The sequence below is a fragment of the Triticum aestivum genome, chromosome 5B, assembly GCF_018294505.1.
Source record: "Triticum aestivum cultivar Chinese Spring chromosome 5B, IWGSC CS RefSeq v2.1, whole genome shotgun sequence".
Taxonomy (NCBI): Eukaryota; Viridiplantae; Streptophyta; class Magnoliopsida; order Poales; family Poaceae; genus Triticum; species Triticum aestivum.
The window spans coordinates 674192225-674216941 of NC_057807.1; the positions used below are offsets into that span (position 1 = coordinate 674192225).

Here is a 24717-nt window from a genome sequence, read left to right on the forward strand (position 1 = left end):
ATCACACGCACCAATCCTTCAGGAGGATATACTAGAAAGATCTAATCCACTAGCAACTAGTTCTAGCTTATTTATGTAGTGTGTTTGTGTTTTTATATACAATTCTCTATTTGCAGTGAACTATGTAGTTTGAATAACTGGTTTACTTCTGAAGTGTGCTACTTTTAATTTGTACCTTTGTATCCCTACGTTTGCAACATTTCAATAGCTTCGTATGTTTGATTTCTCCAATGTCTCTATATATTATTCTGAGATTAAATTAGCGTGCACCGATCCACTCTGGAATCAGTAGATTGCACATTTACGAGTGATCATCGAACGCGGCGTGCCGCCGCGCGGGTTAGGCTAGTTAAAGCCTACACGTCTTGGTCTGATGCCCCTCCAGTGCATCCAGCCATGTCTGCTCGGTTGGGTGCTCTCCTTACAATAGAGGGTGCGTCCTCCTGTATCTGATGATCTAAATGCCACGTTCTCATGGCATACACCGTATCAAAGAAGCAGTAGCTTCATCTACTGCTTTGACTACGTACATAGGGTGCGGTGGAACGATCGACACACTACAACGCCTTCCATTCCAAACTTCAGGGATCAGGCGGCACGCTGCCAGGTAGAGGAGAAGGTAGGAGAACTCTGGTTAAAAGTCATTGCAATCAGTGTTTCGTTTGTGGGTCTCGCTTTTTGGTGCAGATCCGATGTGAGCCTTTTTTCTTTTCTTTTGGGTTTCGCACACAAACCTGGCTGCTTAGTGGCGACACGAGTTTACACTAGTAGAAAAGGGGGCAATGGTCCAGGCCAGGTCACCCCATTAGTCCCGGTTCAATCCAGAACCGGGACCAATGGGGGCATTGGAACCGGTTCATGAGCCCCGGGGGCCGGTCGGGCCACGTGGGCCATTGGTCCCGGTTCGACTGGACCTATTGGTCCCGGTTGGTGGGATGAACCGGGACCAATGGTCCTCGCTCCTGACCCACCACCATTGGTCCCGGTTGGTGGCTTGAACCGGGACAACAGGCTGCCTTTTAGTCCCGGTTCGTGCCACAAACCGGGACCATGGATCCCTCGCCCGCGAGCAGAGCACTCCACTGCTCTTTTTTTCTCTGGCCGGCGAGGGGAGAGCTTTGTGGTGCTCTAGCTCACCTCCTATGCACAAGAGGTGTTCGATGGAATGCCCGAGCCATACTACTTAAGCTTTCTCCTCTTCAAGCTCCATCTTCAAACTCCATTTTCCTCAATATTTGTCTAGGTTTAGCGGTTCGTCACGTCCCGTCTCCGTCTTCACCGCCGTCGATCGCCCGCGCCGATCTCATCGCCGGCACCACCGCGGTGAGCCTCTTGTTCTTATCTTCTTTCTGAAAGGAAAAAAAATCTTACTTGTATGTTTATATAGATACTTGTATAATTTTCTTACTTTTATTATTGCATCTTATATAGTGCGATGGTTTTGGTATCCGCCCCCGTCGGCCCTCGTCCTGTCTATGATTCGGATGTGGTATATATTATCTTTTCATAACTATTGGTTCATTTATTGTTTATGACAATTATGCCGACCAACGTGACATAGATTTTATTTATCTAGGAGGTTGTTGAACCGGAAATTGCAACCGACCCTATTATCGAGAGGTTAAATTTAGTTGAAGAAGAAAACAATTTCTTGAAGGAAAAAATTAGAAAAATTGAGGAGGAGAAGATGATATTGGAGTTGCATGTTGCGGATGTCGTCGATGATCACAAGATCAAGATGAATGCAATGCGCTTGAAGATTAGAAAGATTATAAAATATGCCATTCATACCGATGCTTGGTACCATTATGCCGTTGGATCAGTTGTTACATTGGTTGCGATTATGATCGCATTTGTTTTCGCATTGAAATGTTTTACATAGTTTCAGTGTATGGTTTAATTAATTTAGATGCTCTGCAGATCTTTATGTTGTTAGATGAGAACTATGTATGTACTTTGGTTTTAATGTGATGATGAACTTCTATTAATTTGGTCACTTAATTATCTATTCATGATGTTCTGTAATGATTTTTGACACACTTAATTATATATAATGCACGCAGATGAACCGGCGATGGATGTACGGTTCAAGACACACCTCCGAGTACATTAAGGGCGTGCATGATTTTCTTGAAGTGGCTGAGGCAAACAAGCAGAATGGTTTTATGTGTTGTCCATGCCCTATATGTGGGAATACGAAGTCTTACTCTGACCGGAAAATCCTTCACACCCACCTGCTTTACAAGGGTTTCATGCCACACAATAATGTTTGGACGAGGCACGGAGAAATAGGGGTTATGATGGAAGATGGCGAAGAAGAAGAGTACGATGACAACTATGTGCCCCCTGAATACGGTGATGCTACTGAACATCAAGAGGAATCAGACAATATGCACGATGATGCTGCAACGGGCGAAGCTGCTGAAGATCAAGAGGAACCAGACGATGTGCCCGATGATGATGATCTCCGCCGGGTCATTGTCGATGCAAGGACGCAATGCGAAAGTCAAAAGGAGAAACTGAAGTTCGATCGCATGTTAGAGGACCACAAAAAAGGGTTGTACCCCAATTGCGAAGATGGCAACACAAAGCTCGGTACCGTACTGGAATTGCTGCAGTGGAAGGCAGAGAATGTTGTGCCTGACAAAGGATTTGAGAAGCTACTGAAAATATTGAAGAAGAAGCTTCTAAAGGATAACGAATTGTCCGGCAGTACATATGTAGCAAAGAAGGTCGTATGCCCTCTAGGATTGGATGTGCAGAAGATACATGCATGCCCTAATGACTGCATCCTCTACCACGGTGCGTACAAGGATCTGAACGCATGCCCGATATGCGGTGCATTACGGTATAAGATCAGACGAGATGACCCAGGTGATGTTGACGGCGAGCCACCCAGGAAGAGGGTTCCTGCGAAGGTGATATGGTATGCTCCTATAATACACGGTTGAAACGTCTGTTCAAAAACGGAGAGCATGCCAAGTGGATGCGATGGCACAGTGAGGATCATAAGAAAGACGGGAAGTTGAGAGCACCCGCTGACGGGTCGCAGTGGAGAAAAATCGAGAGAAAGTACTGGGATGAGTTTGCAAGTGACCCAAGAAACGTATGTTTTGCTTTAAGCGCGGATGGCATTAATCCTTTCGGGGAGCAGAGCAGCAATCACAACACCTGGCCCGTGACTCTATGTATGTATAACCTTCCTCCTTGGATGTGCATGAAGCGGAAGTTCATTATGATGCCAGTTCTCATCCAAGGCCCTAAGCAACCCGGCAACGACATTGATGTGTACCTAAGGCCATTAGTTGAAGAACTTTTACAGCTGTGGAATGGAAATGGTGTACGTACGTGGGATGAGCACAAACAGGAGGAATTTCACCTAAAGGCGTTGCTGTTCGTGACCATCAACGATTGGCCCGCTCTCAGTAACCTTTCAGGACAGACAAACAAGGGATACCACGCATGCACGCACTGTTTACTTGACACCGATAGTATATACCTGGGAAGCTGCAGGAAGAATGTGTACCTGGGCCATTGTCGATTTCTTCCGACCAACCATCAATGTCGAAAGAAAGACAAGCATTTCAAAGGCGAGTCAGATCACCGGAAGAAGCCCGCCATGCGTACCGGTGATCACGTACTTGCTATGGTCAATGATTTACACGTAATCTTTGGAAAGGGTCCTGGCGGATTAGCTGTTCCGAGTAACGCTGGGGGACACGCACCCATGTGGAAGAAGAAATCTATATTTTGGTACCTACCCTACTGGAAAGACCTAGAGGTCTGCTCTTCGATCGACGTGATGCACGTGACGAAGAACCTTTACGTGAACCTGCTAGGCTTCTTGGGCATGTATGGGAAGACAAAAGATACAGCTGAGGCACGGGAGGACTTGCAACATTTGCACAAAAAAGACGGCATCCCTCCAAAGCAGTATGAAGGTCCTGCCAGCTATGCTCTTATCAAAAAAGAGAAGGAAATCTTCTTTGAATGCCTGCTTAGTATGAAGGTCCCGACAGGCTTCTCATCGAATATAAAAGGAATAATAAATATGGCAGAGAAAAAGTTTCAGAACCTAAAGTCTCATGACTACCACGTGATTATGACGCAACTGCTTCCGGTTGCATTGAGGGGGCTTCTACCGGAAAACGTCCGATTAGCCATTGTGAAGCTATGCGCATTCCTCAATGCAATCTCTCAGAAGGTGATCGATCCAGAAATCATACCAAGGCTAAGGAGTGATGTGGTGCAATGTCTTGTAAGTTTCGAGCTGGTGTTCCCACAATCCTTCTTCAATATCATGACGCACGTCCTAGTTCATATAGTTGACGAGATTGTCATTCTGGGCCCCGTATTTCTACACAATATGTACCCCTTTGAGAGGTTCATGGGAGTTCTAAAGAAATATGTCCGTAACCGCGCTAGGCCAGAAGGAAGCATCTCCATGGGCCATCAAATAGAGGATGTCATCGGGTTTTGTGTTGACTTCATTCCTAGCCTTAAGAAGATAGGTCTCCCTCAATCGCGGTATGAGGGGAGACTGACTGGAAAAGGCACGCTTGGAAGGGACTCAATAATATGCAGGGACGGATATTCTTGGTCTCAAGCATACTACACAGTTCTACAGAACTCTACCTTGGTGACCCCGTATGTCGATGAACACAAGAACAGTCTGCGCTCCAAACACCCGGAGCAGTGTGACGACTGGATTACATGTGAACACATCAGGACTTTCAGCAGTTGGTTGGAAGCACGTCTCAGAGGTGACAATACTGTTTGTGCTGAGCTGTACTTGTTGTCCAGGGGACCATCTTCGACTATTACGATATGGAAAGGATACGAGATACTCCCTCCATTTCTTTATATAAGGTGTATTTGTTTTTTTATAAAATTCCACAATGTAAGGTGCATTTCTTGTAAATCCTCCTAATTCCCTTTTTAACCCTCCAGTAAAAGAAAAGTATCTTTCTCCTGATTGCATGTACCTCTCTTCGTTGCAAAATAAGGAAAGAATCTCTCTCTCGATTGCATGTAGCTCTTACTTTCCTGCACTCACTGATTTACTTGCCACTAATCAATAAATTTGCCAAGGGTAATTCTGTCCTAACACCTCTATATTTATGCGCCTTGGTCACCGTGCCAAAAATAATACACCTTACATAAAGGAACGGAGGAAGTAAATGGGAATACATTTTACACGATTGACCAAGATCAAAAGAGCACCAACCAAAACAGCGGTGTCCGCTTTGATGCAACAATCGAGAGGGAAAAGGACACATATTATGGTTACATAGTGGACATATGGGAACTTGACTACGAACATGATTTTAAGGTCCCTTTGTTTAAGTGCAAATGGGTCAATCTGTCAGGAGGCGGGGTACAGGTAGACCCACAGTACGAAATGACAACAGTGGATCTGAAAAATCTTGGGTACACTAACGAACCGTTCATCCTAGCCAATGGTGTGGCACATGTTATCTATGTAAAGGACATGTGTACCAAACCGAGAAAAAGAAAAGATAAGGAAGCGAATACATCATACGATGAGCCAAAGCGCCACATAGTTCTTTCAGGAAAAAAAGACATCGTGGGAGTGGAGGACAAGACAGACATGTCTGAAGATTATGAAAAGTTTCATGAAATTCCTCCCTTCAAAGTCAAGGCTGACCGCAGCATCCTGATAAACAATGAAGATTATCCATGGTTACGGCGCAATAAGAAAATGACACAAGCGAAGAAAAAGTGAAGACTTTTTCCCGCAACTATTATGATGATACCATGCCAACTTTGTAACAGACGAGTATGATACCATTATCCGTTTTGTACATGCACATGCTATGTGGGTGAATTTATGATACCATGCCAACTTTCAACTTTTTCAGAGTTCATTTGAAATGCTTTAATGTCTTATGGTTCGGCCCTCGTAATAATTATAAATAGCAACAATAAGTATTTTGTTGTAAGTAGAAACAAAATAAAATAAATAAAGCAAGAAAGAAAACAAAAAAACAAAAAAAGTGCTTTCAAATTTGAAAACTAATGGCACTAACAGAAAGTTTATAGTTTTTTTGAATCTAAAAGCAAAAAGAATTGAAAAATAGAGCAAAAATAAAATAAAATAAATAATGCAGAAAACAAAACAAAAAAACTAGAAAATAATTAAAAATAGCAACAATAAGTATTTGTTGTAAGTAGAAACAAAATAAAATAAATAAAGCAAGAAAGAAAACAAAAAAACAAAAAAAGTATTTTCAAATTTGAAAACTAATGGCACTAACTGAAAGTTTATATATTTCCTAAAACTAAAAGCAAAAAGAATTAAAAAATAAAGCAAAAAAACAAAAGAAAATAAATAATGCAGAAAACAAAACAAAAAAACTGGAAAAAAATAAAAATAACAACAATAAGTAAAGAAAACAAAAAAAACAAAAAAATGCCTCCTACTAGCCCCCCACGGCCTGAATACGACTAGAAACCCTACCATGGGCCAGGATTCAGGCCCGCAGTAGGCCCAGAAGGCCCATCAGGCAATTCAGTAGCAAATAGGCCCGCAAGGCTACGGTGGAGAGGAGCTCGAGAGGGGTGCGGCAGTGGGGCTTATAAACCACTGCGCGCCCCTCTCAACTAGCAAGGTGGGACTAAACTTTGGCCCCGACGCGGGCAGCACAGGGTCCTTTGGTCCCGGTTGGTGGCACCAACCGGGACTAAAGGGGGGCATTAGTCCCGGTTGGTGCCACCAACCAGGACCAAAGGTCGCCGCTTCCCGCCCTTTGGGCTGCTGAAAAGAGGCCCATTGGTCCCGGTTGGTGGCACCAACTGGGACTAAAGGGGGCATTAGTCCCGGTTGGTTTCACGAACCGGGACCAATTCTCTTCATATATAACTAGCACTTAGCAGTTTCTCCAAAATCCATCCCTTTCTTCTCCGCCCGACGCTCGCTGCTCTGCCTCGTCGCCGTCGCCGCCGAGCCGTCAGGCTGCTCCACCTCGTCGTCGCCGCCGCCTCCGACGCCGTCAGGCTGCTCCACCTCGTCGTCGCCGCCGCCTCCGACGCCGTAGTCAGGCTGGTCCACCTCACCGTCGCCGCCGCCCTCGACGCCATCTGCCCCGACGCCGGCACCGCTCCCCGCGCCCCGACGCCGCCCGCCGTGCCCCGCCACCCCCCTATGAGCACCTGCCTCGCGCCCCTGCCTTGCCTGCTCCTACACCCCTGCCCCGCCCTGCCGGCGCCTCGCTCCTGCATCTGTTTTTTTATTAGTTTATTTTTTTCATATATATATATATATATATAATGTATGTGTATGTATGTGGCTATATGTTTTTGTTCATATGTTGCTATATGTTTTTTTATTTTTATTAGTTTATTTTTTTTGTTCATATGTGATGTATATGTGTATGTGGCTATATTGTATATGTGTATGTGATGTGTATATATATGTGTATGTGTATGTGTATATGTGTATGTGGCTAGAATTTGCTAAATAATATATGTTAAAAATGTTTTTTTTGTTCATAGAAAGTTTTTTGTTCATATATAGAAAGTTACAATTTTAGAAAAGTTTTATATATGCAAAAGTTACAATTTTAGAAAAAGATGGATAGGAAAGAAGAAAATAAGAAAGAGGAAAGAAAGAAGAAGAGGAGAGGAAAAGAAGAGGAGAAATAAATAAGAAGAAGAAAAAAGAAGAAAAAGAAGAGGAGAAGAAGAAAGGAATAGAGGAGAAGAAGAAAAAATAGAAAAAAAATTCTATTTTTCTTCTTGTCCTCTATTCCTTTCTTCTTCTCCTCTTTTTTTTCTTCTTTTTTTCTTCTTCTTCTTCCTTCTTTCCTTCTTCCTCTTTTCTTCTTCTTCGCATCCAGGCTGCTCGCCTTCGCCCTCGCAGCCGCCCCTTGTGAGCACAGCCTGCTCCCGCGCCCCTCCTGTCCCGCGCCCCTGCGCGGCCACCACGCCGCCGCCCCTGCCCGATACCCCCTCCCCGATAACATTATTTTTCGAATAGAGGAGAAAGAAGAAACTTCAACACGAGGGGGGGTACCGATACCCCCTCCCCGATAACATTATTTTCCCATGTATATGTATGTCGCGTCATTGTCGATATAACCCCCTCGAGATAACTTCGACATGAGGGGCGGTCGATATATATACCCCCTCTCGACTGTGATAACCTATACAACGACAGCATCCCCCTCGGCCCTCTTGCTCGGCCAAAACTCTCGAGGCCACCCAAATTTATCAAGTTAAAAGAGCGTTGTCGTCGAGGCCACCCCAAACCCTTGAAGCGTTGTGTCGAGGCGACCCCAAACCCTAGAGAAGTAGCGTCGAGGCCACTAACATGAATCCTTATTGTGATTAGCTAGCTAGTTCTACGTTTGCCACTAATATATATATATCCATATGTACCATGTTTGAATAATAATTGACATGTTGTAAATATTTGCAGAAACTATGGAGCACTCCCGAGACGAAGAAACAGAAGCGTGTTGGGGGACATAATCGCACAAGGAAGTGATGAAGTTGCGTCATTTCTCCTCGACACCGATGGCCAGGAAGGACTGGGTGAAGAAGAGGGCTATGTTCATGCTGGCTTCGGCCCATTAATGCCGGTACAAGAAGAGAGCTATGTTCATGATGGCTCCGGTGACACAATGGAGGTACAAGAAGGAGACCGTGCTGACTGCTCCGGTGACCGAACCGAGTCCGGCCAGGTATATATATTAGTTAATTAAGCCCGTGCTGACTAGTTAATTGATGCATCCATTGTTTTGGTATATGTACACATATTAATTACTCTCGTCTTTCTTCCTTTTAATTTCTGGCCCTCCGGATCGAGCACAACTTCGGTAAGGAGATGAGGCCTGAAGAAAAAATTGAGCTCCGATGAAAAGTTTGAGATCATAGAAATCACGCCCGGCGGCGAACCGATTGAACCCATCCGGACAAAGCGCGCATTTTCTGCTCAGTGCGGAGTTCTTGTTAGGGACAAGATCCCGATCAGCATCCAGCAATGATATAAGCCTAAGGAGGAAGACCCTGAGGTGTCTTATGTCAATGATATGCAAAAAGAAGATCTTTGGACTCAGCTGAAGGCAAATTTCACCCTACCGCCAGAGGAGGATCCGGAGAAGCTAGTTAAAGAGCAATTAATCAAGTCTTGTGCTCTTAAGAAGATGGCAACCCTTTTTAGGAGGTGGAGGAAAGAGCTGAACAAGTTTGTCGACAAAGAAAAGACACCAGAATTCATTGGCAAATATGAGAAGATCAAAGATCACTGGCCCGCATTTGTGGCCCACAAGACATCGGAAAAGAGTAAGAAGATGTCGGCGACAAACAAGCTAAATGCTGCGAAGAAGAAGCTTCACCATCGCACGGGGTCAGGTGGCTACCTCAAAGCCCGGCCTAAGTGGTCCAAGGCTGAGAATGATCTGCTTGAAAAAGGGATTGAACCAGAGACAATGTACTGGCCAGACCGTTGCCGGACTTGGTTCTTCGGGGCTGGCGGAACCTTGGACCCTGTATCAGGGAAGTGCCATTGGACGGACGAGCAACTGAAAATACCAGTCAAGCACCTTCGGCACTATATCGATGCAGCGCAGCAAGGGACGTTCATTCCAGACAGGGAGAAGGACCAGCTCACAATGGCCCTCGGGAATCCCGAGCACCCTGGACGGACACGAGGCACGCCAGGCTCCATTCCATGGAAGGTTGGTTTTCCGGACGCAGGGGGTTACAAAACCCACGAGAGGAGGAAGAAACTGGAGCAGGGCCAACTGCAGGCGCTGCACGAAAGGGTAATGGGGCTAGAGGAACGAGAAGAGGAACGAGAAGCAGCAGATCGCAGCAAACGACCTGCCGAAGCTTCCCCCGAAGCTACCCCGCCATCTCAGCAGAGAAGTAGCGTGGCTTCCACCAAGCTGCTTCAGCCGGGGCATGTCTTGACGGCTCCTGCCAGCTATCCCGTGGATGCTATCACGGAGTCTCAAAATTGTCATATTATGGCGCGATGGATGAATTTGAAGGTCAAGGCGGCTGTTGGCTTTGTTTATCCTACTGGACCCGGAGCAACTTATCACTGCCGGGTGATTCCAGAAGGATGTGCTAGGGTGATGGTGGATGAAATAATGGAGGGATTTGAGGACCTCCTGCTTGACCACCCTACCGGTGAAGGGGAGACTAGGCTGGGTTCTGCTCTAAAGACTCCATGCCTATGGCCGAAGGAGTTCATCAACCTTCTGAACTGGACGCCTCCACCTCCTCCTCCTCCTCCGGCGAGTCAGGGCACTCCGCCTCCTCCACCGCCTCCTCCTCCGGCGAGTGACGATCAGGGCACGCGTGGCGGCACTCCGCCTCCTTCTCCGGCGCATGGCGGCACTCCGCCTCCTTCTCCGCCTGCGCCTGCGCTCCCGAGAAGCCAGCAGCCTCCTCCTCCTCCGCCTCGCCAGCAAGGGCGGAAGAGACCCGCAGCCGCCCCGGCTGCTCCAGCACATCGTAGTCCTTTTCCTCCGCCTCGTAAGCAAGCACGAAAGAAGACAGACGCCGCAGCCGCTCCGTCTGCTCCAACGTCTAGCAGCACAACCAGAGGCGGGAGGCAATACAGATACGGTCCACCTCTCAAGCCTCTAGAGAAGTTACAATACGAGAGGACCGAGGAGGAAAACGATAAGATCGTGCGGACCCACGTGAAGAAGTTCTTTGAAGGGGTGAAAGCAAAGAGACATCCACCTCTTGAGGAGAAGGTAGATCCGGTGAAAGCAAAGCGCACTCTCGATGCCCTGAGGAAACCAGCAAAGTCTCCACCGAGAACCAACTATGAGCACATTACTGAACAGACATATCCCCAAGCGGAGCAGTCGGGAAGTACTGTCAAACATCAAAGGTCAAGAGAACGAGCAGCTGCAAAAAAAATTGACCAGCTCGGCGAACAAGCAAACCAATCGTGCCCCCCGCTCAATGTGTCTAGCTGCGACATTGTCGCTAATGCTCCGGGGATGGTGGCCGGTTTTGGCAATCTACAAGATTACCTGCCTGACGATGCACTTCCTGATTTCATGGAGGTGGATGAACACAGATACGAGTACGGGAAGCCTCTCATCAAAGATGAAAAATCTCTTACAACGACGATGCGAAGATTCCATACTTGGTACATGAAAACCTCCAGAGAGTCTGGGGGGACGAATAGTTTGTATCTGAACATTAAAGAGGAGCACGACCTCATTGGAACTGATTTGTTGTGTGTTCCATTTGAGGAGTTCTTCGCGTTCTTCAATCAAAAGGCCCTCGATAAATTAACGGTGTTTTGCTACTGCCTGTAAGTACTATTTCTGTCATTAAGTCTCTATATATAGCTCGGCTCTTTCATTGCATGTATTTATAATTAATTATCCTCAATATATTATGCAGATTGAAGATCGTCGAGTGCAAGAAACAAGAAATTTATGATATTGGGTTCATTAACACAAATATCATAGATGAATTTCTGGTTAAAAAGCACGAAAAAGAGGCCAAGGACAACCTGCTACGATCGTTGATCAAAAATCAAAACAAAGACACCATACTCTTTCCTTACAACGACAAGTGAGTGTTACTATCGTGTGCATATTCGGTTTCCCTTATTACTCGAGCGCAGGTACCACTATGTTCTTCTGGAGATTAAGCTTGAGCGGGGGCTAGTAACCGTCTTAGACTCGAGACGGAAAGATCCTGAAACCTATGCGGACAGGACTGAAATGCTCAACAAGTAAGTTCAATCGATCATTATCGCACCATATCGGCAACTTTTTGTTCATTTCCTGATATCTCAAGTAATAATGATTATTTTCTTTGTCTTGCAGGGTTTGGAAACAGTTCACCACAGAAGCTCCGGAACTGCCGAAGGAGCTGCGATATACATACCCGAAAATAAGTAATACTGGCTAGCTAGTTGCGCGCATCTCCCGTTGATTCTGTAGCTATATATACTTTCATCAATGCCATTTATAATGCTTCATTATCAGTTTGATTGACCTCTATTTCTCGTGAAGTGCTTGTGGCAGGAACGAGAGAATGATTTCTGTGGATACTACGTATGCGAGTTCATCCACAACGCGACTTTCAAAACAAGCGGGGCTACTCTCAAAGACAATATGAAGTGCGTAAGCAATAATATTCACAATTTCATTTTATTACACCATCATTTCTGTTGAGTTTCATTCATATATATGTATTAATTAACCCCCTTCTTCAAATTAGATGTGGCAGATGCGGAATGAACTCCTAGAACCAGATCGCATGAAAGCAATTCAAGAGGAATTGGCGGGATTCATTCTTGACCACATCTTCAATAAAGCCGGAGAATACCATGTGGAAGTTGATTTCAATTTCTAGGGGATTGTAATTAAGAGATCATACATATTGACCATGTATGTAGCCAGTAGCGTCAGATACATGATACGAAAACTTGTTGTTCGACCAATCTCTCCGAGAAGGAGAGGTCGATCGATCACTTCTCTCGGTATGCATGACGAACTTCTGTACTCAATGGTTCTCTTGATCACTTATGTATATAGTACGTAGCGTCGACCAAGCACGAACATAAGAGAGGACACTTCTCTCTATTAATTAGCTAGCTAACACAATATATGAAACACCTAAATTAACACCCCAAAACCCCCAACCCCACCCCCCTTAAAAAAACAAAAACCCCAGCCACTGGAATGCTGACGCGTGGATGCCTTTTGGTCCCGGTTGATGCCACCAACCGGGACCAAAGGTCCCCCTGACTGGGCTCGGCGGACCGGCCACGTGGAGGCACATCTATCCGGGTTCGTGTTTGAACCGGGACTAATGGGTGGAGGTATTAGTAACGACCCATTAGTCCCGGTTCATGAACCGGAACTAAAGGCCCTTACGAACTGGGACTAATAGGTGTTTTTCTACTAGTGTTAGTCACGTGCCCACTCCCCACGCCCTGGCCTTTCTCTTCCTCACCCAGCTCCACTAGGCGGCCAAGAAGTTGCAACCAACAAAATTCTCTCCTCATCCTCTTGCTCCCAGACTTGCAGTACGCACGCATATACTGCCTCACCAGTGGCTCGGCGCCAATAGGATCACTCGTACATACTAGATGGAAAGTGCGGCTTGCCGCACCCCGCACCCCTGCCGGGTGCGGTCACATACACAACTTGACAGTTTCAACTTTGATAGGTTGACATGATGGAAAGGAAAAGTGCGTGCGTTTAGAACATCATACCAAAAGCAAAAAAAGAATGGCATCACACAATAACTTATTTACAATGCAGTGACAGTTATATCCAACTTGGTAGAACACAATTCATATTCGATTCAGGATGTTACATGATTAGCAAAGCACGATGGCAGCACCCACCCAGTCCACTACTGGTTATACAGAATATATTCCACATACTAAAGGAAATATAGACCATTTATTCCATCATTTGAATTTCTAAAAGAAAGATATAGGAGGACTAAGCCCTAATAGCAGTGATGGTTTGGTTAATTACATCACTTTGAGGATGTCATGCAAAATGTCACATGATATACCAAAAGCAAGTCCTAACAGTAGCCTAAGAGAACAGATATATAGTGTTCTTCTGTCATATGGGCAGTGTATTGGATAGCTCTGTCTGAAGATCTTGCTTGTCGAGGTGTTGTCCGAAAGACCTGTTGATAGAATTCTAAAGAGATGAGTGAACCTAGAATGGAAACAAATAACACTAATAACACTATCATACCACTATTTGATCAAACCAAAAAGGATGTCCAAAAATATTAGATATGAACATGTATAAATGTTGGAAAATCTCAAAATCAGCTTAGCTCGCCGGGGCAGTTCCACTTATCTCTTCTTATGTTGTAGCAGCAGGAACAAAATAATTTGCAAAGTAGTCGAACATGGTTGAAAACCATCAGAAACAGAGAGTTCTGGCAACTGAATTCTCACAAGAATAATACTACATGACACTGCAACAAAATTATTCAAATCGAATATTATAAAGTTTTTGGCATAACCAGGAGGTAAATGCCAAGCTATTGGTTTCCAATAGAAGGGAGGAGTCGAGCAATGGCATCACATCGAAAACCAAAGTAGAAAGGATTGCTGAGAATGGATCTTACACTGCATCATTGGAATATATATCCAGAACTTTAAATTTCTTCATATACTGGTTCAGAGTTGTAAGTCCAAATGATGGTGCTGCATCATAAAGGAAAATCAAACCAAACCTGCAAATGGACCTAAAAGTGATCATAATTAGTACCAAACCTGGACTCGTCAGTCAAAATCCTTTGAGTGAGGAGTATCTCTTTGGCATGAGAATCTTGTGCCTCTTTGCCATTCTTTCTTGTCTTCTAATCATATATGGTTTATAATAACAGGTTATGAGGACATCAAAAATAGTCTGCATGCTTATTTATACATGAAGAGGATTCATAGGTAAAATATATCATTTCATGCTCTCTTTTTTGGACAAGAGCACACGTTCAGATTCAATTCTTACTCAAAATATCATATATATTTATCAAGTGTGAGTAAATAATATATAATTAACGCACGTTCAAAGAAAGCATCTTGTTCTTTTAAGAAAAACAGTGAAGACAACATGTAGCAAGATAAGAGCATTTCCTCAGTATATCCTGCTAAAGCGGAAATGGTGAAACGCTGAGATGCAAGGAACATACTCATCTTCACTTTAAATCATAGAAGATCTAGCAATATATAAGCAATGCGCAGCAGCACACTCACAAAACAGCAATCATATATTTATACAAAACAAAAAGATGCATGTTTTTGAAAGAGAGATGAAGGTTATACCTGCAATGTGATCCTGGTGAACCTCAAAGATAAAGAGTCACTAACCAATTATCCTTGCAAGCTTATGATCTGCAATCTCTTCTGAAGCTGCATAACATGACCGTGTGAGCCATGTAAAAGCAAAAGAGCAGATGTAGATCAAGTTGATACTTGATACTTTTGTATCCAACATACAAACAAACATCCCTCCTCCATGGAACCTAGCTAGACCACTAATTCCAAAGAAGCCAACACCAAAAATCCCCGTCTTTGGAATCTACCTAGACCACTGATCCAAAAAATCAAAAGAAGAATGATACAAAAGCCCTCTTCCTTGCAACCTACCTAGACCACTGATTACAAACAAGCCAGCTAATTGAATTCACTTTAGTTGTACACTGTTTGATAGCCTAAGTAAGTTTGTTAGCACTATGCTGCTAAAGTAAGTTCTTCGCCAACATATAAAAATTGAAAATGACTAAGAAAAGAATATATGAATATTCTGAATTGGTGTATTGCTAAAGAAAGTTCTATCACATAAATAAAAAGGCCAGGGCGGAAAAACAGTCATGCTGCAAGTGTAGATTGATTCACACTATTGCTGCATACTTAGTCCACACTATTGGGAACACTCACAGGCGACACCATGATATAAGAAAAAAAAAGTACAAACACTACTACATAATTTCACAGGGCAAGACCTATACAGAAAAGTACATATATGTACATCCTTTCTACAACTTGCGATCTTGTCTTATAAACCTCAATCAAATGAAACCTGACAAATAGAAAACAAAGAGAGGGATATATCTCACCCAGCAAAACAATTGATTGACCACACCAAAATAATTACTTTTCATCTCCATGACAAAGCAGAATTGCCTGAAAAGCTATGTCTATATTTTACACAAGCAACATTGATAAAAGTGGAAGCTCCAGTTCACCTACAATAGACAGATATCCTAACATGGACTAAAAATATATAGTACCAAAAGGCTTACCAATCCTTCAATTTTTGAGAAGACTGATAATATACAGAAAGAAACAAAAATTGCGTGGGTGCTATAAATAAAATTATCCAAACTGGTCACCAAAGAGATGGTCAAAGCTCCATATTAAGAAAATCAAGAAAATGCTTGTTCTTCAATATGAAAATCAAGAAAATGCTTGATCCTAAAATGCACATTCTAGAAGAACATCTATATGAAGTATGCACCAAATTTCCACCAATGCAGCTTCCAGAGAGTTCTTTATCGAAATTAGATAGTATCTGCAGAAGTGCAAATACCATCTTGGTTGCTGCATGTTCATATGGTCTAGTTGGGCTTGTTAGGGTCAGCATCAAGGTATTTCATATGTCTATCTGAACCCAACATGTATGTAAATGCCACAAGGACTGTTAATTGTGAATTCTTGCTTACCTATGGCTCCTTAACATTGTTTGGTAGTCCATTATGCATCGGGAAACCATATTGAGAGGGAGTCAAGGGCCAAATCATTGAGGGAGTTAACTGTTTTTCCTTAATTGTACTATTAGGAGCACTGTGTAAAACTGGACCACTTCTTGGATGACTCGCGGTTTAAGCATACGGCTCGAATTAGGTCCTGGCAAAAACAGTAGCTTTGTCAACAATCAGAATATCCTAGAAATTTGTTTAGTTATTTGGCCAACAAACCCAAAAAATCATGTACCTTAAATTCCCTTTTCTCTTGCCTGGACGAAGGTCACTGACCATCAGGCGCATCGACCCATTTTTCTGCAAGCCTCACGAGGATAACAAGGTATGGAGTATGCTTGTGCACAACAGGATCTTTGTCGCATATGTCGATCGACCTTGCAAATCTGAGAGTCAATAGCAAGTCAGCAACGAATATTTCCCTAAGAACGAAATAATTATCATGCAACTTGTTCTGCTAATAATCAAGATACAAATATATTCTTACTACTTGAGTTCAGTCCAGAGATAACATTCCACAAAAACGAACTGATCGTTGGCATTGTCCACTCCATCGATCACGTTGATGCTAACCACATGTACATTACTTGCCTTAACTGAATATTGATCCCACTGTTAACTGAATATTGGCCCTAGTGTTAACTAATATGCTAAACTAAATATTGATCCTAGAGATTGCTTGCACACAATCCTTGGAGATTTATACTGGAGTAATACATTTGTCCTTGTGTCCGAGATACGGTGAAACTATAATCACAGAGAATGGTTGAGTGTATTGGAGATACAGTCAAACATTAATTCACTGGACCATAGAAATACCAGCATCCAGTTTAAATTTCTCAGAAAATGGAGTGCAATTTAGCCTGACCATTAATCTACACATAATGTTGTAGATTAAGCCTCACCGTTAATCTCTACAGAAAATGTTGTAGATTCTCACAAATTATCTTTAAACTTTTAAATTGGTTGCTCTTATGGGCTTTATATGAGAACCAAGTGCTACTAGCATTTTTGGAATCTAATGTATATGCATTCTAAATTCAGTTTACTTTAAATCTTCAGTACAGTCGGTGAAAAATTCAGTACAGTACTGAGAACATTTAGAACACTAACTTTAATGTACAATCAAAGACAAATCTTCGGTAGTTCAATTAACCATTAACTTACTGTAACATAGGGGTATTTTACTGTAACCAATATCCAGTGAACCACTAACTTCTGTAACCAGTGACAGACATTAACACTAACTTACTGTACCCACAAGCTTAGTGAATTTTTGACTTCAGTAGTTGGGAACCAACACTGTATAAAAACACAGATTTGACAGTACTCAGGCAGCATACACTAACCATCCTCCTTTGATCTTTCGTCATCTCCCGGTGACCTCCTCTTTTGTCTCCGCCGAGCTGCTGCACGCACACGCAAAGACATGTATGTTAAGACATAGAAAACATGGATCAGAGAGAAAGAGAAGGGGGGAGCATGAGTGTTGAGAAGACATGGGTGAATATGAGGATGGAACGCAGGTGAGACCTGGAGAGGAGGGGGGGCTGGATCCGCCGATCCTCCTCGCCTTCTGAAAAAGGCAGAGCGCCTTCCACCGGACGGCTGCACCCAAGGTGACGGCGACATGCTCCTTGTCGAACAAAGCACCGGCAGCTTGGGAATCAGTTGCTCCTGCTCGAGGACGCAGGGCTGCACGGTCGAGCCATAACACAGCAAGGACTCCCCATGGAGATAACCAAACTTGAGAATAAACAGAAATTGCTCTATTTTTCTAAGCCAAGAAGGTGCACAATCAGAACCATGATCACGTAGTGTTTTCTCAAACCAATTAACAACAAAGAGTAATCAGCAGCTAGAAGGTGATTCACTAACATAGGATATGCACATGAGAGACTTGTTATAGCATAAATCATGAGACTAAGAGCACCAACATAGATCTGCAAATACTCTTCCTAGTCCTCTTCCTATTTTTTTCGTCTGCTAAATCAACATAGAAGAGAAATAGGAACTTACCCATCTTCTTCTTCCCAACAACTCTGGAGGACTGCATCTCTGCCCCTTAGGATCCAACCCCCATGCAAATGACAAAATCAACATATCAAATCACGAGCAGACGAGTAAATCCGTGCGAGAAGGAGAGGGGGGATGGGGAAAGTGGTGAGGGCACTCAGTGGTGGCTTCGCATGGCGGATTGGAAGCTGCTCACCTCAGGTCGTCTTCTTCCCGGAGGTGCAGTAACTCGAGGACCATGGTCTGCCACTCCTTCAGCCGACGGCGACGCCACCAGGCAGATCCGCTGCTCCTCCCGTGATGAACACGTGATAGAGGAGGAGTAGCGGGGGAGGGGGAGGTGCGCTCCTGCCAATGGGTGGTGGTGGAGGCGGCCAGAGTTGACCTCTCGACGGCGGCTGGCCGGAGTTGCGGGAGAGGGGGTCGTGGGCGGCGGGGCGGGAGGAGCAGCGGATCCGACGCGCCCAGACTTGTAGCAAAACGGATCCGGCGACCGCTGCGTGGCGCCCATCTCCTCGACGCGGTTGACCCGCAGCGCCCACGCATCGGGTAGGTGCCAGCGATGGCGTGGCGGCGATGGACGGGGAGGATGGCTGGCGGCGGCAGCGGCGGGCGGGAGGACGGGAGGAAGAGGCGAGGTGCAGTGCGAGTGCGGGAGAGAGGCGGCGGCTAGGTCTCCGCCACGGGAGCGGCCGCATTTTATACCCCCTATGCGAAATGACCAAAATGCCCCGGTGGGGGCACGGTATTTACCTTCTGTTGCAATTGGAATTTTATCCAACGGCTCGCAACGATCTGGTAAATATCCGACGCCTCACGTGAGCCGAGCCCGAGATTCGACGGCCGGAATCGCATCAGGAAAACGATCAAACGGTCCAGAATCCAAACACACAGGGAGGCTCCATTTTGTTCCAGACTCTAACAATGGGATACTACGTGTGAACTCTGCTGTGTCCTTGCGGTGCACGGTCGAGGCCACCGTAGCGCACCGCATCGACCGATGGATCAACGTCACACGCGGTCGGGCAGGCGTAGGCAGCACAGGAGGTGTGCGGAGTCGTCAGCGGCCTTGGCGTCTTGCCAGCACCGCCGCCGCCTGCACTTCGTCAGCTGGTACCTTGTCATCGTCGCACATGCACATGCACGACGCACTTTGATACACGTGCCTACCTTGTTCCTTCTCGTTTTGTCAGATCGCTCCTCTGCTGATTAATTCGACAACGACCATCCATTAGTCCGTGCATGGGATGCTTGCAAATCGGGGAGAACGAGCACAAAAGCAACGAACTATAAGAGATCAAATCCATGGATACTCTTGCGGCATAAGAGCATCTCCAGCCGCGCCCCCAAAACGGCCTCTCCAGGCGTTTTCTTTCCGCCGGCGCCGAAAAATCGGCCCAGCCACGCCCCCAGGAGCCCGTTTTTCGCCGGCTTGGGCCGAAATCATCGCCGGCGGATCCAGGCCGAACCTGACGTGCCGGGTGGCGCTCGGGGGGGGGGGGGGGGGGGGGGGGGGGGGGGTGTGCGATGTTTTTGGCGCGATGCAGCCATGGGCCCGCCGCGTCAGCGAGACGGCTACTTCGTCGACCCCATCGTCTCGGTTCCCACGGGATTCGACGCGAATGCTGCCGGGCTGCCGCGCTGCCGCGTCGATCAGTCTCCATTGATACTCACGAGCGGTGCAGTGAAGACGCCGCCGACGCGCGTCCGCTCGTATGCGTCACGCGTCCGTCCGCATGCCGCCCACCACCAACCCTGTTCCGGCTATAAAAGGCGCCCCTCCCCGCCGGTGAGCACCACACGCTCCCCCTCTCCCTCCCTCGAAAGCCTTCTTCCCGCCGACGAGCGAAATGGCCGAGAGATACCCAGACGACAGCGCAGCGGCGAACGGCTACGGCCGCCGACACCTCCAGGAGCCGGAGGCGCGCCTTCTGTACGAGGCAAAGTACCCGGCGCCGCCCGACGTGCGCGTGCCGGGGGCGTGGAGGTTGAGCACCGGCGGCGTCCCGGTGCCGCCCGTCCCCGAAGGAGCCGCATGGCGGGCGGAGATCGCCCGCATACGCTCGCCACTGACGGAGGAGCAGTGGAACGAGCCGAGGTACGCGTCCGACAGCGAAACGCTGTGGACGCTGTACTTTCAGGCCCGCCGCGAGGAGCAGATCACCTCCACCAACGGTGTCATCCCCCACGGCCGCTTCAACTCCGAAGGACGGCCCGGCCGCACACTCGACGCCATTCTCGACTACATCGAGACCGGCAACGTGCCGCGGCTGGACTACCCGATGCGCCCCTCCTTCTCTCACCGCCGCGGTAGTTCCTGGATACCACAGCGAATGGAGCTGGGCTCATCCTCATCGTCGGGCTCCGGCTCGCCGGCCATCCGCCCCGTCCAGCCCGAGCCCGAGAGGACACCGCTCAGGCGTCACGCGCGCAGCGGTGCCCTCGTCATCAACGAGTCGTCTCCTGCGACGGCACCGACGTGGCGCTCCCTTCGCCTTGTCCAGCCGAAGCCCGAGCCGGACACGGCACCCGTGAAGCCGGAGCACGCCGGCATGGTGGCACCGACGACGAGTCCGCCCTCAAATGGGCGAGGAAGGACTACGTCCGCGAGCAGGTGCGCCAACAGCGTCGGACTTACCTGGAGACCCAGGCCTGCCGCCGCGCCGAGGCCCACCGCCGTGCCGAGGAGCATCGCCGCGGCGAGGAGGGCGGCGTTATCGTCATCGACAGCGACGACGAGGTCGAGGCCGGGCCGTCATGCGCTGTCGGCGACCCGGGCGAGGGGTTCAGCAGGGACGCCGCGGGTGAGGCGCGCGACGACAACGACGACGACGGCGGCGGCGGCGGCGGCGACTACACCCGCTTCTACAGGCTTCTCGGCATGTAGAAGTTGGCGACACAAGCTAGGCGCTTTAGGTTCATTTTAAGTTAGTTCACGCATGTTTTACGCTTTTGTACAAATTTGAACGAAAAATGGTAGAGTTCATGCAAAATTCGCTCCCAGTTTGAAAAAAAACAAGACGAACTTTGCCGAACCCGCGGCGACCTTGGGAGTGCGACTGGAAATGAACCGAACCCCAGGGGCCGAACTAGCGCCGGCTCGCCCCCAGGACGCTATTTTTCAGCGCCCTGGGGGGCCGAACGGCTGGAGACGCTCTAACCAGATATTTGTTGTCGATCAGTTGTTTTTCACTAGAACGGAGGCGCGAGAAGAAGTGGACTCTATAAATTAATAAACTCCTAGCAGGCAACCAAGTAAAAAGTTGATTGCAATTTAGAAGCCAACTCTACATACGAGAAGGAATGCCTCGCTATACTAATGGTAGTTGATCGCTGGCGTTCCTATCTATCCGCCTTCACTATTCGCACAAACCACGACAGCTTGGGATGCTTGGATGAACAACGTTTGACCATACGGTGGCAGCATAAGGCCCTTACCACATTACTTGGGCTTCAATACACCATTGAGTATCGCAAAGGAGCCACCAACCTTGTGGCTGATGCCTTGTCACGTCATGATGAACAGAAGGGGATGTTATGCGTCATGGCCGTGTGTGTGCCTAAATGGTTGGAAGCTGTTATCACATGATACTAGAAGGACCCATAGTACACTCGGTTACTCGGAGGTGCAGTGGTCAGGACCCCTTGGAAGCCCCTTTTACTATGCAAGAAGGTTTGATTCAATACAAAAGACGAGTTTGGATTGGGAACAACACTTGTTGGCCGCTGTAAGCCGTGGCGACGAGCAGGCGCAGCGAGCGCGCGCTGGCCGCATCGGGTGCGTCGGGCCCATAGCAAGGGCGTGCGTGTGTGTGTGTGCATGGGTGTGCGTGTGTGTGCAAGGTAGCCATGCCGTAGACATAGGAGGCCGTTGGCAAGCTGGACCAGGTCGCCAGGCCGTTCTGTTGAGGGCTCGGCGCGCACCGGGCGCGTGCATGCGCGGGGTGGACGCGGCCAGAGCGGGCCAGAACGTGGGCTGGGGCAGTGGACGTGTGCGGATCGTGCCCGGCGTGCTCCAGGGTATAAGTACCCGTGTGGTGCTCGCTGTAATGGCCGGGGGTGTGTGTGTTGAGTTTGACCTCAAGGAAAGCGTTCGTGCGTTGGCAAACCTCCCGGTGTCCTTCTTCTTCCTTCTGTCTTCGTCCTCCTCGTGTAATTCGAGCGCAACACGAGGGAGAGCGAGCTAGAGCTAGCGAGGGAGAGGGCCACGGCAACAACATTTGGTATCAGAGCATCGGGTTCAGAGGAGCTCGCTGGCGATGGCGCTCGTCCCGTGCGGCGGCGGAGCACGATGATGTCGTGCGTGCGGGGAGCGCGGCGGCTGCGGCGGATCTGCGCGGTGGCGCAGAGGCTGCGGTGGCATGACGTGGCTCGGCCGAGGAAAGGCCAAGCTACGGGACACGCCGGATCTACCACGTTGATCGCGTCGGAGCGCGATCATGGCGCGAGCTGGAGGCGTGCAGAGCGTGGCAGAACAAGCCGCGGCGACGGGCTCACCGCGTCAGGCGCGTGTATGGGCGCGCGCCAGACGTAGCGGGCGTGTCGGGAGCGCGGAAGTGGACCACGTCGAGGCGCTGGACCTGGTTGCGCAGATCGCGTACGTGCGCGGCGGGAGCGCGGGCCGGGAGCGCGGGGACGTGGGGTGCGCGTGCGAAGGGCACGGTGGCACGGTGGCAGGCGTGGCGGCGACGTTAGGGCGGTGGCGGCTACAACGACGACGACGTCGACGGCACGGCGGAGCGCGCGCTACGTGTGGACGGCAGCGTCGAGGACGTCGGTCTCCTCTAGGCCACGGCTTAGGGGGAGAGTGTTGGCCGCTATAAGCCACGGGGACGAGCGGGCGTAGCGAGCGCGTGTGCGGGCGCGCGCTAGCCGCGTCGGGTGCGTCGGGCCCGTAGCAAGGGCGTGCGTGTGTGTGTGCATGGGTGTGCGTGTGTGTGCGAGGTAGCCATGCCGTAGACATAGGAGGTCGTTGGCAAGCTGGACCGGGTCACCAGGCCGTTCTGTTGAGGGCTCGGCGCGCACCGGGCGCGTGCATGCGCGGGGTGGACGCGGCCAGAGTGGGCCAGAACGTGGGCTGGGGGAGTGGACGCGTGCGGGTCGTGCTCGGCGTGCTCCAGGGTATAAGTACCCGTGTGGTGCTCGTTGTAATGGCCGGGGGTGTGTGTGTTGAGTTTGAGCTCAAGGAAAGCGTTCGTGCGCTGGCAAACCTCCCAGTGTCCTTCTTCTTCCTTCTGTCTTTGTCCTCCTTGTGTCATTCGAGCGCAGCAGCGAGGGAGAGCAAGCTAGGGCTAGCGAGGGAGAGGGCCACATCAACAACATTTGGTATCAGAGCATCGGGTTCAGAGGAGCTCACTGGCGATGGCGCTCATCCCGTGCAGCGGCGGAGCACGGTGATGACGTGCGTGCGGGGAGCGCGGCGGCTGCAGTGGACCTGCGCGGTGGCGCAGAGGCTGCGGTGGCGCGACGTGGCTCGGCCGAGGGAAGGCCAAGCTACGGGACACGCCGGATCTGCCGTGTTGATCGCGTCGGAGCGCAATCATGGCGCGAGCTGGAGGCATGCAGAGCGTGGGAGAACAAGCCACGGCGACGGGCTCACCGCGTCAGGCGCGTGTATGGGCGCGCGCCAGACGTACCGGGCGCGTCGGGAGCACGAGAGTGGACCGCGTCGAGGCGCTGGACCTGGTTGCGCAGATCGCGTACGTGCGCCGCGGGAACGCGGGCCTGGAGCGCGGGGACGTGGGGTGTGCGTGCGAAGGGCACGGTGGCACGGTGACAGGCGTGGCAGCGACGTTAGGGCGGTGGCGGCTACAACGACGACGAAGTCGACGGCGCGGCGGAGCGCGCGCTGCGGGTGGACGGCAACGTTGAGGACGTCGGTCTCCTCTAGGCCACGGCTTATGGGGAGAGTGTTGGCCACTATAAGCCACGGCGACGAGCGGGCACAGTGAGCGCGTGTGCGGGCGCGCGCTGGCCGCGTCGGGTGCATCGGGGCCGTAGCAAGGGCGTGCGTGTGTGTGTGCATGGGTGTGTGTGTGCATGGTAGCCATGCCGTAGATGTAGGAGGTCGTTGGCAAGCTGGACCGGGTCACCAGGCCATTCTGTTGAGGGCTCGACGCACATCGGGCGCGTGCATGCGCGGGGTGGATGCGGCCAGAGCGGTCCAGAACGTGGGCTAGGGGAGTGGACGCGTGCGGGTTGTGCCCGGCGTGCTCCAGGGTATAAGTACCCGTGTGGTGCTCGTTGTAATGGCGGGGGGTGTGTGTGTTGAGTTTGAGCTCAAGGAAGCGTTTATGCGCTGGCAAACCTCCCGGTGTCCTTCTTCTTCCTTCTGTCTTCGTCCTCCTCGTGTCGTCCGAGCGCAGCAGCGAGGAAGAGAGAGCTAGGGCTAGCGAGGGAGAGGGCCACGGCAACAACAACACTGTCATGCAACAACAGCTTTTGCAGGAGCTTCATGCT

The 24717-nt window shown here is 48.9% G+C and overlaps 1 protein-coding gene across 1 annotated transcript; it reads right to left on the minus strand.

Moving 5' to 3' along the window:
- Positions 1-13157: 13157 nt before the first annotated feature.
- Positions 13158-18912, minus strand: LOC123114104 (uncharacterized). Its single transcript, XM_044535473.1, has 6 exons — positions 18455-18912; positions 18262-18306; positions 17776-18019; positions 17592-17651; positions 16478-16628; positions 13158-16390 (listed from the first exon to the last, which is right to left on the minus strand). The coding sequence occupies exons 1-5, from the start codon at positions 18767-18769 to the stop codon at positions 16552-16554; spliced, it is 741 nt and encodes a 246-aa protein (XP_044391408.1). The 5' UTR covers positions 18770-18912; the 3' UTR covers positions 13158-16390; positions 16478-16551.
- Positions 18913-24717: the final 5805 nt, after the last annotated feature.

What these genes read in the sequence shown, in the direction of transcription:
- LOC123114104 (XM_044535473.1), bottom strand. Translation starts at nt 18,769, where the DNA reads ATGGGCGCCACGCAGCGGTCGCCGGATCCGTTTTGCTACAAGTCTGGG. An exon ending in CAGCCCCCCCTCCTCTCCAG is followed by an intron (nt 17,652 to 17,775) that starts GTCTCACCTGCG and finishes GTGTGCGTGCAG; the next exon opens with CAGCTCGGCGGAGACAAAAG. An exon ending in CGAAAGATCAAAGGAGGATG is followed by an intron (nt 16,629 to 17,591) that starts GTTAGTGTATGC and finishes ATTGACTCTCAG; the next exon opens with ATTTGCAAGGTCGATCGACA.